General features: G+C 46.6%; 1 protein-coding gene across 1 annotated transcript in view; it reads right to left on the bottom strand.

Moving 5' to 3' along the window:
• Positions 1-3,629: 3,629 nt before the first annotated feature.
• CIT (citron rho-interacting serine/threonine kinase) overlaps positions 3,630-16,884 on the bottom strand; it is a 196,755-nt gene continuing 183,500 nt past the window's right edge. Inside the window, exons 46-49 of the mRNA XM_023204554.2 lie at positions 15,839-15,917; positions 15,522-15,701; positions 7,992-8,295; positions 3,630-6,128 (exon numbers count right to left, since the gene is read on the bottom strand). Coding sequence (XP_023060322.1) covers positions 6,105-6,128; positions 7,992-8,295; positions 15,522-15,701; positions 15,839-15,917 — 587 coding nt within the window. The 3' untranslated portion in view covers positions 3,630-6,104. The remainder of the gene's footprint in view (positions 6,129-7,991; positions 8,296-15,521; positions 15,702-15,838; positions 15,918-16,884) is intronic.

Below are 16,884 nucleotides of genomic sequence, written 5' to 3' on the forward strand. Positions count from 1 at the left end.
TGGTGCAGAAAACCCAAGCTGAAAATGCTATGTAAAATAAGACTAGTGTACTGGAGCCAGTCACCCCGTGAGCTCTCCAAGCACTGGGGCCACAGGGAACTTCCAGGTGAGGTCACTGCTGAGGTGGAGGAGACGCAAAACAAGAGGACATGGTCAGAGACAACACGTGTGTGCATATTCAAAGGATTTCATTTTCTTTAAAAAGCACAAGATAGTCAGAAAGGCTGCCCACCAAGTGAAAGCCTGCATACCCAAGAAGCTAAAAGGTTAATGGTGATTTTACAAAGGTGGAAAAGGAGACCTTGTTTTGCCCAAATCGCAGGGACAAAACCATATGTCAAATTGTGTCCTATGACCAAGTAATCCTTTCTCCATTAGCATTTCCTTTATGGGCGAGGACTTACAGTTAGTTAAAGCTTAACTCAAATTGCTTTTCAATGAAGATATATTTTTCCCTCTAGAAACTGATACACAGGTGAATGTATAGAGCCAAATTAAAGCCTAAAAATTACTAAAATGTAAATCAGTATTGCAGGGCCAGGGCCGCAAGCAGGAAGTCAAAAAGCCAGACAAGAAAATTGTGCCTGCACCTCAACTAGCTCAATTAGGAAATCTCAAAGACTCCTAAGGCTGAGAGAAAAAACCTGGAACATCATGATACGATCTATATGGCTGAGGTCAGAGACTGAACGAGCCATTCTAGGAAAGAACAAAATTTCATTTTAATTCAGTTCCTTCTGTATGAGCACAATTTCACTTTCAAGCATTTACTTCCCATATCTGATCCTCCTCTGCTATTATGTCACCTTCAAAATTCAAATGTCCCCAGTGTAATAGTACTAAGAGGTAGGGCCTTTAAAAAGATTAGGTCATGAGAGCCCCTCTTCTCATGAATGAAATTAAGGTTCTTATCAAAGAGGCTCCAGACAGCATTCAGCTCGTGTGCCCTGGCACCTTCTGCCACATGAGGACACGCAGCTTTTCTCCCTTCCAGAGGACCCAAGCACAAGGCGCCATCTTAGAAGCAGAGAATAGCCCTCACTAGACAAGCAAACCTGCCTATGCCTTAATCTTGGACTTCCCAGCCTCCAGAACTCTGAGCAAATGAATTGTTGTTCTTTATAAATTACCCACTCTCAGGTATTTTGTTAAAGCAGCACTGAATGGGCTAAGACATCCACCAATGTTTACAAATGGTTTGAATGAATTGATGAAGACCCAAGACATGGACCACTCATCAAATCATAAAGTTTCTGAGGAATAAAGCTTCAGCACTTCTCTTGACCAGCAAATTAGTGGAGAAACAAACTAGAGCCTTCTGCCCTGGTATGCCAACTATAATTGTCTTCAGGAGAAAACACGGAAGTTGTAGATATATATACGTTTCTTCTAAAATCCCAGTCATCCCTGTTAGAATTGTAAAAACATCCACAGGGTCCTCCTAAGAGTCATCGTCACTGTAGTGAGTCAGACATTTGGAGAAGATCCCAAAAGCTGGAACAGCAGCCAGAGCCCTGTCTCTGGGACCCCAGCCACTGGGCTCTGCCCTCAGGGTTGGCTCCCACAACTACATTGTCTTGTCTTTCATACAACTAAAGGGCCTTTCCCCAGATGAGGATGCCAGCTCTTAACTGCTACCTCCCCCTAGAGTGAATTCACCCAGCCCATCTGAAATACTCACTGGCCGGTGAGAACAGGCCAAGATGTGTATACCCTTGGTCGATTTTATGTTTCCTTTTTTGTGGCTCTCTGAAACACAGCCTGAGTTATGCAGAGTAATAAAGTCATTTTCAAGGTTTTTTCATCTACCTCTAACAATCCCTCTAGGGTAAATAGAGTTCCGTTCATCATTAATAGACTCAAGGGAAAACAAAGTGATCAACGCTGGACTCTATTTCCACTCCCCCCACCCTTCCCAGCTTCAGGAAACAGCTTCAGCATTTGAGTGGGCAAATGAGAAACCATTTTTCTCATATAACACTGTAGGCCTAGAGCCACGGTCTACATGCTTTAGACATCATTAGCAGTATTTAAATTGCCAAGGAAGACATGGGACTAAAACTAGAACAGACCAAGGTTTCTCAACCTTGGCACTATTGAGGCTTTGGGCCTGCTTTACAGTGGGGGACTGTCCTTTGCATTGTAGGATGTTGAGCAGCATCTCTGACCTCCACCCATTGGATACCAGTAGTACCCCCCCGTTGTGACAACCAAAAATGTCTCCAGGCATTGTCAAATGTCCTCTGGGAGGAGGGAAGCAAAATCTCCCCACGGCTTAGAACCAGTGGAACAAGCCAGTGAACCACTGTATTCTGAGAATGGAAGCTGAGCTGGCCCCCACGAATGTTTTCTACAGCAAATCACATTCAAGAGGTCCAATTCTGAAGAAGGTCCTGTTAAGCAAAATTCTCTCTTTTGGTCTAACCCTCCAAATCCTAAAGTTACATGGTTATGGGATTTGCTATGCAATCAACCTCTTTAGTCTGGTGACAATTAAGTTGTAAGTGCAGAAAACATAACATCTAATTTTGTGCTTATGAAACAGGCGTGGCCAGCATGAAGGGTTAGGCCTCATTTTGCGGTGTGGCTGCGGAATTGGTTGTTTCTTTCAGGCTATTCCTTCGGGTTCAAACACCTTTCCTTGGCACTTCCTTTTGAAATCAAACTACGTTGACTTAGCTTTGGAAGTTTTCTGTGGCCTCCCACAATTCTCAGACAATCGCTGAAATAGTTGGGTGATATTTAACAGACGTTTTCCTAATGCTAGAAGGAAAGAAAGGTTCCACATTTCACTTCTTCAGCTTCTGAATTATTTTTTCTTATAATTATGACCTTGTGGTGGATTTTCATGCCCAACAGTGACATCAGAAAGAACAGACCTGCATCTGTGGGTCCCATCACAAGCAACGAATGACCGATACGACTCTGCAAGTCCAATTCTGACCGTGGTCAGACGACTTCATTAGAAAATAAAAATTCAAAGACTACAACCCACAGGAGCCATGAAAACAAAAACATCACCATTTGCCAAAACCCTTGTTTGTCTGGATGGAGCAAGTTTATACTAACAAACTAAAGAATGAGAAAAAATGTATCTTGCAGACTGTAAAAGTTCATCTAGTTAAAAATGGGAGTATTTTCATTTTTAATTACCTTTGATTTGAATTCTTCCCTACAAAGAAATCTACATTATTAAATTGTAGTTGGCCTTATCATAATAGATGAAAGAAATCTTGAGCTGACCTGTTCCTGGTTAGCTGATTATGGAAGTGGGTAATCCGTTCTTGAGTCATCCTTTCCAAATGGCCTTTGTGACAGCTTAAAGAGCTTTCCAGCTCTGCAGTCCTATAATATGACCTTAATAGCCAATTCATGGTTCACTGGAAGTACTAACCGAATTTCCACAATGTCACACTCTTGGCAGAGAATGCCGCCAATTGCTTAACTCCAGGATAGCAGTGTGCCCTAACCACCACGTGGCTTCCTCTAGCCCACTCCAGAGGAAAACCCTCCCCGCAACGTAAAGAAGGTCCCGTCCATGATAATACACCTACACTGACACGCTGGTGATAGTTTTTCTTTCATAGTCTCTCAAAAAAAGAAGAGGTCATTGTACTAAAGCACACATTTTTAGATCATTGCTTTATTTCACTAATTGTTCAACAACAAAGTTCATTCCTCTCAAGGTGGATCTTGAATCATTCCTTGTGTTCTCTTCCTCGTTCTGAATAAAAAAGATAATGAAGAAAAAGCCTGTACTTTTGGAGACCTAGAATCTTGATTGATGCTAATAAGCTTTTGACAGCAATTTCGTGTTACGATATTTCCTGCTGGCATCTTGGTGGTCTCACGGGGCTCCCCACCCTCCAGTGAAGATGGCTGTCCACAACTACCACCATTGAAACCAAAGGAAGTGTTGAAAAATGCACCTTTTACAATAAAAAAGTAGAAACCAATTCAATTTCCTTTTTTTTTTTTTTTTTTTTACGAATATAAAGTTTCTTGTAAATATGTACAGTCTTTTGAGCTAGTTCTATATAGCAGGAAGCAGTTCACAGATGAGACACACAATATACATTTTCAGGCCTCGGGAAGCCCATTTCTCATGGAGATCCTAAATGAAATGCCAAGACTGAAAGACCAATTTTCAGTGACCTTTCCAAATACTGTGGACCAAGAGACAAAAACTTCAGCAAACATTCAATCAAATCTGCCCTGGGGACGGGAGGGGAGGGAGTACGACCCCACAGACTCCAAGCAACACATGAAACGCGACAGCAGGACATTTGCCAAAGGAGCTACCACACGGAGGTTTGTAGGCGTTTCAAACAAGAAAGCACTTAGGTTAGGACACGAGCAGGAAGGAGCTGGGATGCAGGCCAGGTTGCGATCTGGAAAGGGATCGGAACTGTGGACACATGGTTGAAAACACGGTCGTGTTCACCTGCTGCGGTGGAAACGGGTCTACCTTTGAGCCTACCTAGGAGGTGCCTGGGTTGTTGAGGCGGGCCTAAGAGTCGTGGAGGACCCAAAGCAACAGATGCCTTGTGGGAGATTAAAGGCAGAAATAAGGCCGCGAGTTAGCTTGCCAACTGCAAAGCCTCTGGGTTGGTTCTAGACCAGTTGCCAGGAATTTCGTACTCTAACAGGAGGGTCCGGAGACCCAGTGGGAGCCGCACTGCACCTAAGGACTTCCCAACCCGGGCGGAGCTGGAAGAGTTGAGCTGCGGCTGCTTTCTCACACTTCCTGGTCTCAGGTCCCCTAGCCCTAGGGAAAGGCTCATTTGGGAAGTCACAGTTTTGTGGGGTAGAACCGCGCTGGATTGGGTGTGAACAGAGTCATCCTCGGCAGGCAGGGAAGTGTGAAGTTCGGAGGGGACACTGAGTGGGAGGTGGTGGTTTGCTGAAATCCTTCTCTGGTCGTAAGGCTTGAGCGTTTTGTTTTTTTTGTTTGTTCAGTGCTACAGACTGCAGCTTGTGGTGGCCAGTTAGTCGACAAGTCGTCAGAGGGTCTCGATTCGGCAGGAGCTATGGGATGGTATTAATACATTGGCAGAGCAACCCAAGGGGGCAGCACATGCAGTAAACCGCCATGCAGAACTCCCGACGGGCCTCTTCCCCATCCCACAGTGGGGAACAACACACCGTCACAGACAGGAGGTGGGTGCCCCCGTCCCCTCCCCGACCCCGAGACCCAAGAGTGCTGGGCTCCGAGCAAGTCTATTGCATGCTTTCCTGGCCAAAGCTACATGGCAAGCGGGAACAGCAGGCTGGGGAGATGACGCTGGGGGGCGGGGAAGGAAAGCGTCTCGAGGTCCCTTGGCCCCAAGTCACTGCCTCCAAGCTAAGGCCCGATGACCTCAAGTCACTGCCTCGGAGCTGAGGCCCGATGACCTCCGTACATTCTCAGCTGGTGGGAGGGGAAGTCGTCAAGGCCATAAAAGGCAATGAAAACAGTAAACATTTGGCTATGATGTCACCCTGGGGAAAGCAGGGCCATCTATGAGAATGAACAGGAACAAGGATGAACCTACGTGGCTGCGGGAGGTTGGCCAACTGACCGGGACTCTTCTATACTACGCCTCGGTAGCAAAGACCTGATGATGTGATCTAGCTAAAAATGACTACAACAGGAAATACGTTGCTATTCAAATCTATTAAGAATTCTGTTGTCTTAAAAAAAAAAAAAAAAAGAAACAAAGAAAAAAAAAAAAGAAAAACCAACCAATCCTAGGATATTAAAGTAGCTAATTAGGATTCTAACCACGTCGTAGTTAGTATCCCGGTTGGTTTCCTTTGATGAACTAACTGGTACAGGCTAGAGCTAGGTACAAAAGTTTGTGAATGCTTTGAAAGAGTAACAAAGTGCAAAGAGATGGCTGCAGGGAGGTGCCCAGGGCAGGCACCGGGCCTGACAGCTCCAAAGAGCCTCAGCCACCTGCCTCTCCTGGAGACAGGGGTGTCCGTGCCGAGGTGGGTCTGGGCCCCACTGAGCCAGAGGGTGGCTGAGAACGTGGGCGCTTGGGTTCCCATCAGCAGAGTTCCATGGTGTGTTTGGTGTTTCCTGCAGATCGAGATGAGGAGTTGGTTTTTCTGGCTGAGATTTATACTGAAGACTGGTCCCAGACCTAGGAGTGAAATGAGGAGGAGGAGTGTTAGCCATCCGAGGCCAGAAGTTGCTGTGCTCACCTTGCACGATGCAAATGGGAATCTGCAGCCCCTGGGCTATCCCCTTCAGCAGTTAGCAGTGAGTGCTCAGCAGGGCAGCACCCACTCCAGAGCCTGGGAAAGCCAGGGAGTGAAACTCACTGGAAAATCCGAAAGCCGTGTGTGTACCTGTGTTGCTGTAAGCATGTTAACGCACACACATGCACATACACAGTTTCATCAGTCAATTGGGAGGGATGAGAAGCCACATGGATGGTGTTTCCTTCTTTCTTTACCAGCAGGTGAGCTGCACGTGGCATCAGAAGGAGAATGCCACCCAGAAAATCAGCCCCAAATGGCAGAAAGGTGGCTCCTTGGCCTGCTTAGCCTGCTGAGGAGGCACCAAGCACTTGAGCCATCCCCTGCCGGGGGGAGCCCCTGGTCTTCAACACCTATCCCTCTCCTCGATCACGAACCTAAGAATTACACAGATCATTCATGCACATGATTTAAACATTTATAAAAGCTCAAAGTTCTTCTGGAAGGCAACCACTGTGAACACTTTTCTGTGTAGCCTTCCAGAAAAACAATTTATATATACACATGAGTGGGCCGAGCGTGGTGACTCACGCCTGTAATCCCAGCATTTTGGGAGGCCAAGGTGTGAGGACTGCTTGAGCTTAGGAGTCCAAGACCAGCCTGGGCACATAGCGACGTTGTGTCTCTAAAAAAAATAAAAAGGGGGGTGGGGGTGGGAATTAGACAGATGGTGGCTTAAGCCTGTAGTCCCAGCTATTCAGGAGGCTGAGGCTGGAGGATCACTTGAGCCCAGGAGTTCAACACCGTGGTGAGCTATGATCATGCCACTGCACTCCAGCCTGGGCAACACAGTAAGACCGTGACTCTAAAACAACCAAAAACAAAAACAAACAAAAAAAAAAGTGGGGGAAAAAGCCAGACGTGGTAGCTACAGCCCATATTCCCAACTACTCAGGAGGCTGAAGTGAGAGGATCGCTTGAGCCCAGAAGTTCCAGGTTGCTGTGAGCTATAATCATGCCACTGCACTCCAGCCTAGGTAACACAGCAAGACGCTCTCTCAAAAAAAAAAAAAAAAAAAAGCATATGTGTGTATGTGTGTGAATCTATATGTATAGTAAAGCATGGAACATTTCATATAGGATGCTATCATTTGGGTTTTAAATAGGAGAGCACACATATTTGCTTGTATGCACAGAATATCTCTAGAAACTGCTACCGCTTGCCTCTGGAGAAGGGAAAACATATTTTTTGGTAGCTATTATATTTTGAGTTATACACATATATATTTTCCTTTTTAATCACACACACGTTATCCATTTGCTTAGGAAGCTATTTCTTTTTTTTTTCTTTTTTGAGACGGAGTCTCGCTGTGTCGCCCAGGCTGCGGTGCAGTGGCGAGATCTGGGCTCACTGCAAGCTCTGCCTCCCGGGTTCATGCCATTCTCCTGCCTCAGCCTCCCGAGTAGCTGGGACTACAGGTGCCCGCCACCAAGCTTGGCTAATATTTTTTTTTTTTTTAGTAGAGACGGGGTTTCATCGTGTTAGGATGGTGTGGATCTCCTGACCTCGTGATCCGCCCGCCTCAGCCTCCCAAAGTGCTAGGATTACAGGCAAGAGTCACCTCACCCGGCCAGGAAGCTATTTCTTAAAGTACATTTTCTTCCTAAACTCCTGTGTCTCACAAAGTCTGAATTACAGTCATGGAGTTCCTTTTTTAAACAATAGTGGCCCCGTGGGGGCCCCAGTTCCCCAAGTCACTCCTGGCCTCCGCAACAGACACACAGGCCTCGGGAGGTTGCCTCACCTTGTTCACCTGGGACAGCGGGGTCCTCACGGCTCCCGCAGGCAGCCGGCCCCTGCTGCTGTCTTCAAACAGCCTCCCGGGGGACCGCTCTCTCCGCGTGCTGAGCATCCGGCCCGGGGACTTCTCCCGCTCCAGGGGGCGGCCAGGAGACTTGTCCCTGCGCAGCTCGGTCCGCCCCTCGCGGTAGCGGTGCGGTGTGCTTGGCTCTCGGGGGTGGCTGGGGCCTTCGGGCGGCGCCGGGCTGGAGGCCACGCGCTTGGTGATGTGCTCGTTGTACGTAGGCGGGCCTCGCTTGTTGGGGCTGCTGGCGACAAAAGAGGAACGTAGGGAGCTGGGAGGTCACAATCCCAGAGGGGCATTTTCCTTCTTCCCTGCGGAACCCCCCGCTTGACCCAGCCTCACCACTGATTATCAACAGATTAGACCTGGAGTTCTTTGGACTTTGCCTGCGTTTGATTTTTGGCAGCAAAGACAGGGAAGACAGCAAAGATGGCAACAAAAGACAACCCACCTTCCTCAGTGCAGGCTTTCATTTACTGAGCACATACTGTGCGCCAGGCCTGTGCTAAGCTCTTCACCTGCCATCTCTCATCATCTCATTAAATCATCACAGCAGCTCTTGAGCTAGGAACAAGCATGACCCTCACTGTACAAGCAAGAAAATGGGGCCAGACAGGAGTTAGGTGACTCACCTGAGCTAATAAGTGGTAAAGCTGGGATTCCAATAAAGACCAGTTTGATAGGTCGGGCGCAGTGGCACACACCTGTAATCCCAGCACTTTGGGAGGCCGAAGCAGGCGGATCACGAGGTCAGGAGTTCGAGACCAGCCTGGCCAACATGGTGAAACCCCATCTCTACTAAAAATACAAAAATTAGCCAGGCGTGGTGGCATGCGCCTGTAGTCCCAGCTACTCAGGAGGCTGAGGCAGGAGAATTACTTGAACCCAGGAGGCGGAGGTTGCAGTGAGTCGAGATCGAGCCACTGCATTCCAACCCGGGCAACAAAGTGAGACTCCGTCTCAGGAAAAAAAAAAAAAAAGACCAGTTTGATGTCATAAGCCCCATACTATATCCTACTGACCTAGTACTTCCCAGAGCCTAGAAGGCACAGAAGGAAGTCTTCATCTAGGAGGTCAGCCTGCTAAGACCCAGAAGTCAGGGGCCCACAAAGGCCCTCAGTGCAAGGGAGCAGTGTGGGGAAACCCTGTACTCATCACTGTTAACTGCCATGTCTGTCCCACTCCTGGGTCTGGTGTTTGGTCACCTCTCCCCCCAGGTGGCTTTCCAAGAGTCTCTCTGACACCTGATGCGAATGCAGATGCTCAGGCGGTTGATGGTTCTCAGTCATGGCAATAAGATGACCGAGAGGTGTAGGGATCAGGCCTGACAGAGTCAGGAAACTGAGCAGGGCAGATAAAAACAGTAGAGCAGGCTCAGAAAACGTCCCAGGCCTCAAAGGTTGATAATTAGTAACCAAACAGCTGAAAACACTGGGGCCTTTTTGTACGACCCAACCCAACCCTCCACCCATTCCTGGCCTGGATATTTCAAATGAAGATTTCAGCAGACCCAGGGCCCAAACTCCCTCTCTGAAGATGTAGTAAGACCCAGAAACACAGAGAGAACTGAAATGTGGCCTTCTGAGTCAATTCTTTCCCACCCTCGATCAGCTCAAAAAGTACTAGAGTCCCTGTTATCTCAGTATAATTCATGCTTGGAAAAGGCCCTACTTAAAATGGGGGAAAAAAATTATAGTGAATATTACTTGAAAACATATTTTGTTTGAGGCTTTATCTTGGAACATAAACTTATTTTATGCTAGATATTTTTTAGTATTTAAATTACAATGCAGCTGATTCCAAAAATGAATCCAGTATGAATCACAGAATGATTTGTTTTGTGCTAATTCTCTCAACAAAATTGTTGCTAACATGCTCTGACGTCAACGTTGGACACGCTGGACTTTTGCAGTAAGATCCTAAAGAAGGCTCTTTGAAAATATTTGAAAAAGCCGGGCACAGTGATGCACGCCTGTAGTCCTAGCTATTAGGAAGGCTAAGGAAGGAGAATCACTTGAGCCCAGGAGTTCGAGACCAGCCCAGGCAATATGGCAAGACCCCACTTCTAAAAAACTAAAACTAAAAATTAGAAAAAGAAAAGTGTAGCGCATCATTGGTTTTCCCAAAGGACTATCTTAATCCTTGATATTTAAATCCTTCTCATTGGAAGAGGCTATCATTTTATCAACTTGTTCATTTCTTTCTTCAATTATTGGTCTAACTGTATCAGAACCTCCTCTGTCAACGTCCATAATTGAGAAGCGACAGCAAAGACAGCATTTACTGTGGAAGAAGAGACTTGAGGCTTGAGGGCCAAATCCGGAAGATGCTTGTTTTTATAAATAAAGTTTTATTGGAATGAAGCCATGCCCATCTGGTTATACATTGTCTTACAGCTGCTTCCGCATGACCGCAACAGGGCTGAGCAGCTGAGACAGAGACCATATGGCTCACAAAGCCGAAAATATTTACCATCTAGACCTGTACAGAAAAAGTTTGCCAGTTCCTCCTCTACAGTGTAACAGAGAGGTTGGTGTGCAGAGATCATTTCATAAGGGCTCAGTTCATAGTGAATAGTTTCATGCCATGCTCTTGCTTTCCCATGTAACTGTAATGTTTGGAGATTCAGACAGCAAATGCTCAGAAGACCAGAACCCCTGTCTGTGCAGCAGTAAGATTTAAGATAATGCAGATTTCAACATCTTGAAATCAAAGTTTATATTCATCTCTAGCCATATGGCTTTGAAATCTGGAAGACAAATAAAAAAATAAATTCCGAGTAGGAGAACTACATTAAGCCTACTTGTAATGGAAAAGAAATGGTAAGATGTGTCCACAGGAAACTATCATAAAACAAATGAGAGGGTGCTCACTGCCCAGGGGAAGAAGGATTGCTCAAGGGAAGGCCATTCAGGATGTCAGCTGAGATCAACGGGAGGGAGGAACACACCCGTCATTTCGAGCCAAGTGGGCAGTCTTCCATCTCCTTATCCATTAATGACCCATAATCTACCACATCAATTTTATGGTCTTTTTGGCAAGGAGTTACGTTTCCTGCTCTGCTAAACAGACCGGGGCAACGAAGCCTGCAGTGAATCAGACCCAGAAAGCCAACCCTCAACTGCCCAAAGAAGTCAGCGACCAAAAGATTGTTCTATAAGCCAAGAGATAACCAACTACTGATTTTCCAGACATAATACAGGAAAGCGAACACTTTTCTGCCCCTTATTCACAGGAATTGGAACTGTTTTGATCACATAGTAAGCAATTCCTTTGAGAGACTATATATAGTCTCAAAAGCAAGGTGCCTGGCTACCTATCTAGTGAGGCAACAGAGGAAAAAAATCTAATTACAATACTTCAATGTGTTTCTGGCATGACTTGGGAACTACTTAAAGAAGATCTAGGCATTTTCAGGGGAAGACTGGGGTGCACTAAGCAGTCACTCTTGAAGCAGGGCCGAGCCAAGAGTTAGGAGCATTTAATTATTGGCACTTCCGGTTTTTCAGCAAGTTCCCCAGGTTAAAACCACACTAACCAAACATTTCAGATGAATTAGCTCCTATACATCAACGAAAGAGAGACCATTCATTAGGACAGTCTTGCCTAAGATCTTGGTATTTTGTAATATTAGTTGTGGTTCTTCCACCAAATTATGGGCCCCTGGAATATAAGAACAATGCTTTCTACATCTCTGTATCCCCAGCCATAGACATTATGTCAGGCACATGGTATGGGGCCCACATAACCATTTATAAGGTAGACACACAGGGCTGGTAAACCCGTCCAGAAGATTATCTTAGGCCATTTATTCCCTGGGTTAAATAATCTGAGACCTTCTTTGCAGGCCAAGGTTTCAAACTTCCTACACCTCGAGCTGGATCTAGCTCCCAGCACTGTGTCAAGATGAGGCCAGTCCCACTTCCACATGCAGCTGGTGGGACTGCAAGTGGGAGAAGCCTTCAGGGCAGAAAACTCCACACTGTCCATCAGATTTACAAACACACCTCAGCCGTCACCCATTCATTCCTTCTCTTGGAATTTATCCTACAGATAGACTCCTCAGCATGTAAAATGACATAAGGAGAAAGTCATTTATTGCAGCAACAGACTGGAGACAAACAGCCATTGATGAAGAAGCAGTTAAACGAATTACGGTACAGCCCTGATAAGGAAGGTTGTGCAGGCATCTGGGGAGAAATGAATGAAGAACTACTTCTCACACTGACGTGGAGCAATTACCAAGACACCATCAAGGTACCGAAGAGTATGCAGAATATGCTGCCACTTGTGTTAAAAAGGAGGGGTGGTCGTGTGCAGTGGCTCACGCCTGTAATCCCAGCACTTTGGGAGTCCAGGGCGGGCTAACTGATCGAGCCCAGGAGTTCAAGACCAGCCTGGGTAACGTGGTAAAACCTTGTCTCTACAAAAAATACAAAAATTAGCCAGATGTGGCAGGCGCCTGTAGTCCCAGCTACTTGGCGGGAGGCTGAAGTCAGGGGCTCTCTTGAGCCCAGGAGGCGGAGGTTGCAGTGAGCCGAGATCACGCCACAGTACTCCAGCCCAGGCACAGAGTGAGACCCTAACAACAACAACAAAAAAACACAAGGAGGGGAAGGGCACTTCCAGAATGCCAGAGTAAGGACTTCTGACAACCTGTTTCTCCATAAAAGCAACAAGATCACTGGCAATTGTCAACTTTTCAGAGCTCTGGAAATCAACCCTCGCCCTTTTCAGAGCTCAACTTTTCAGAGCTCTGGAAATTAACCCTCGCCCTTTAAGCGGCCACTCTCGAGGCAGGGTCAAACCAAAAGAGTCAGGAGCACATAGGTATTTGGCACCTCTGCTTTTCCAGCAAGTTCCTGGGATCAAAACCACGCTGAACAAGCATGTTGCAAAAACGGCCTGCAACAATTCAAAGAGTGTTTATGCAAGAAAAAGGAATCTCAGCAAGAACCAAATGTTTTGTGACATTTTAACTTGCCCTATACCCACTCCCCTCTCCCCAGATCTGCGGAAGAGTTGAAACCATGTCCTTAGAACCACAGTAGCTGTGAAAACCAGCAGTCTAGTAGCCACTGGAGGGAGCAGATCAGGATTGAAGCTCCCCAGAAAGCCCCATCCCCAGAAAACTGTTGCTATCTGACCTGCCTAGCTATGCTCCCTGGAAAAGGCCCATTATCAGGGCAGTGGATCTGACTCTGTACATTTGGTTGTACAGCTGTCCCTTGGTGGCCTGGGGGACTGGTTCCAGGACTTCCTGTGGACACCAAAATCTGTGGATGCTCACGTCTCTTATATTCAATGGTGTAGGGCCAGACACAGTGCTTCAGGCCTATAAACCTAGCACTTTGGGAGGCCCAGGTGGGCAGATCACTTGAGCCTAGGAGTTTGAGACCAGCCTGGGCAACATGGTAAAACCCCATCTCTACAAAAAATACAAAAATTAGCCGAGTGTGGTGGTGCATGCCTGTAATCCCAGCTACTCAGCAGGCTGAGGTAGGAGGATCACCTGAGCCCAGGGAGGTCGAGGCTGCAGTGAGCTGTGATCGTACCAATGCATTCCAGCCTAGACGACAGAGACCCTGTCCCAAAAAAAAAGTAGGGGGGGGGTGTATTTGCATATAACCTACACACATCCTGTTGTATACTTTAAATCATCTCTCGATTACTTATAACACCTAATACAGTGTAAATGCTCTGTAAATAGCTGTTATACTGTATTGTTTAGGGAATAATGACAATTTGTAAAAGCCTGAACACGTGCAGTACAAACAAAATTATTTTTTCAAATATTTTCAATCCATGGTGTGTTGAATCTACAGAGGCATAACCTATAGACAGAGAGGGCTGGCTGTATCAGCATAAAGGATCCCTAAATGGAAACACAAAACCTTCACAAAATTGGTTCCTTCCCAGGTGGGGACCTGGACAGTGGGAGTGAGGAGAGTTAGGAGACAAGAGAGATCCAGAAGAGAGGCTCTATACTGTATACCTTTTTTATCCTTTGAATTCTGTGCCCTGTGATTAGATTATCAATTCAAAAACAAGTAAAATTTAAAAAATAAAATTTAAAAAGAATGCCTTTTAAGAAGAGGCCTTTTCTGCAACATGCTTGTTCAACGTGGTTTTGATCCCAGGAACTTGCTGGAAAAGCAAAGGTGTCAAATAACCATGTGCTCCTGACTCTTTTGATTTGACCCTGCCTGACAGTGGCTGCTCAAAGGGTTAATTTCCAGAGCTCTGAAAAGTTGATTTTTATAACTGCCAGTGGTCCCGTTGTTTTTATGGAGAAACACATTGTCAGAGGTCCTTACTCTGGCATTCTGGAAGTGCCTTTTCCCTCCTTTTTTGGTTTTGAGAGAGGGTCTCACTCTGTGCCCAGGCTGGAGTACAGTGGCGTGATCTCGGCTCACTTTAACCTCCACTTCCCGGGCTCAAGCAATCCCCGCCACCTCAGCCTCCAGAGTAGCTGGGATTACAGGCACACACCACACCTGGCTAATTTTTGTATTTTTAGTAGAGATGGGGTTTTACCACGTTGCCCAGGCTGGTCTTGAACTCCTGGGATCAAGTGATCTGCCCGCCCTGGCCTCCCAAAGTGCTGGGATTACAGGCGTGAGTCACTGCACCACCTCCCCTCCTTTTTAATACAAGTGGCAGCATATTCTGCATACTCTCCTGTACCTTGATGTGTCCTGGCGATTGCTCCATGTCAGTGTGAGTTCTTCATTCATTTTTTCCCCAGATGCCTGCACAACATTCCTTCCCAGGGCTGTACTTTAATTTATTTATGTACAGCCTTTATCAATGGCTGTTTGAGTTCAGTCCTGTTCAGGAGGTCTCGCATTCCAGGGAAGGCACCAGGCTGGCCGGAGTCCCTGACCTGCTCTCACGACCTCACACCTCTGGACCTCCAGGCATGGCTTGCCTTCCCTCCTGCCTGAGCATCCGTCACTGGTCCCCCTGCCCCCACCTCATATCTGATGGGAAATCCTCCCTCACCTCCACGTCCAGGCTTTAAATCACCCCACCAGAGCCTCATCCTTCCACGCCCTAATCTATGATTGCCCGCATCTTTCCCACTGAGCTGTGAGTGCCATCACGGAGGGCTGTGTCTGTTTTATTCACCATTCTCCCTCCCCTACAAGCCCAACTAGCACCACAAAATACCTGCTAAAGCAATAAATGCCTAATTTGTGCTCCATTTTTCACCAAGCCAATGAAAATACCCATGAGAGAAAGATCAGACCTCTCCCCTCTGACTTTTACAAGGTGGTATTTTTGAATTCTCCTGATGCTCATAAAGGTCTGTGTCATTTCAGTGCCACAGATCGCAAAGAAATCAGTGGTTTGAGCTGAAGGACAAAGTGAAGATTGGGAAACATTCTACTGGTTTAGTATCATTTCCTTCTGCCTTGCAGAAAAGGACGTTGCCCCCAGTACTGAGGAAGAGGAGAAGCTGGTTACCTGCGGGAGGTGGATGGGCCCCGGTGGTGTTCAGTGCCAGACTCCTTCACGAGGTTTCCCTTGCAGCAAATGACCCTTAATTTATCCTGGTATGAGGATGCCAAGTAAATCGCTCCCGAGGAAATGGCAGGGCCCAGGTAGCGTGGGTTCGGGATGTCCAGGTACGCTCGGGCAGGGGTCCTGCAGAGTCCCAGAGTTCCAGTTACCCTCACTGCAGGCTACCTCCATTGCTAGGCAGGTTAGGAAGGAACATGCAGCCAGCCCCAACACCTACCCCAACAGCTGAGGTTTTCCAAGCATGGTAGGATAATGCTTACCCTGCCGAGGAGCGTGCCTGGATCTCAATTACTTCGAGTGAGTTGAAGTGGGTCACAAACAGATAGGGTTCTCTGTAGGCTGTGTGATCACCATGCAGGCACAGTGTGGGCCAAAGAATGGTGAAAAGAGGGAAAATCAAAATCTGGCTGCAATGCATTCTGTGACCCAGCAATCCTGTGTAAAGCAATTCACCCCACAAATACCTATGTATGTGCCAGAATAGTCGTGCATGTTCGAGGATATTCACTGCCATGTGGTTTGTTACAGCAGAAGATGTAAAACAACTCAAGTGTACAGTGTAGGGATTGGCTAAATAAATTCTAATACATCTGGCCGGGCGTAGTGGCTCACGCCTGTAATCCCAACACTTTGGGAGTCCAAGGCGGGTGGATCACCTGAAGTCAAGAGTTCGAGACCAGCCTGGCCAACATGGTGAAACCCCATCTCTATCAAAAACACAAAAATTAGCCAGGCATGTTGGTGTATACCTGTAATCCCAGCTACTCAGGAGGCTGAGGCAGGAGAATCACTTGAACCCAAGAGGCAGAGGTGGCAGTGAGCTGAGATGGCACCACTGCACTCCGGCCTGGGCAACAGAGGGAGACTCCGTCCCAAAAAAAAAAAATTATAATACATCTATGGAATTCTGCACAGCTATAAACATGCATGAAAAGGCTGTCTTCGTACAGATATGAAAGAATGCCCAAGGTACATTGCTCAGTGCAAAAAACAAGGTTCAGAATCATGTGGGAAGTATGCTACATTACTGATTTTTCAAAAGGTGGAAAAAAGAATATATATATTTTATGTGCTAGTATTTGCATAAAGTACTGGAAGGACAAGAAACTCATATGAGCTTTTTTTTTCTTTGAAGGAACAGGGATGGAAAATTTGGGAGATGGACACACTGGGTGAGACTTTTCATTGTACCTTTTAAAACTGATTGTAAACATCAAAGAATTTGATTTTTAAAAAGACTGGGTTTGGGCTGAGCTCAGTGGCTCATGCCTGTAATCCCAGCACTTTGGGAGGCCAAGGCAGGTGG

The sequence above is a fragment of the Piliocolobus tephrosceles genome, chromosome 10, assembly GCF_002776525.5.
Source record: "Piliocolobus tephrosceles isolate RC106 chromosome 10, ASM277652v3, whole genome shotgun sequence".
NCBI classification, from domain to species: Eukaryota; Metazoa; Chordata; class Mammalia; order Primates; family Cercopithecidae; genus Piliocolobus; species Piliocolobus tephrosceles.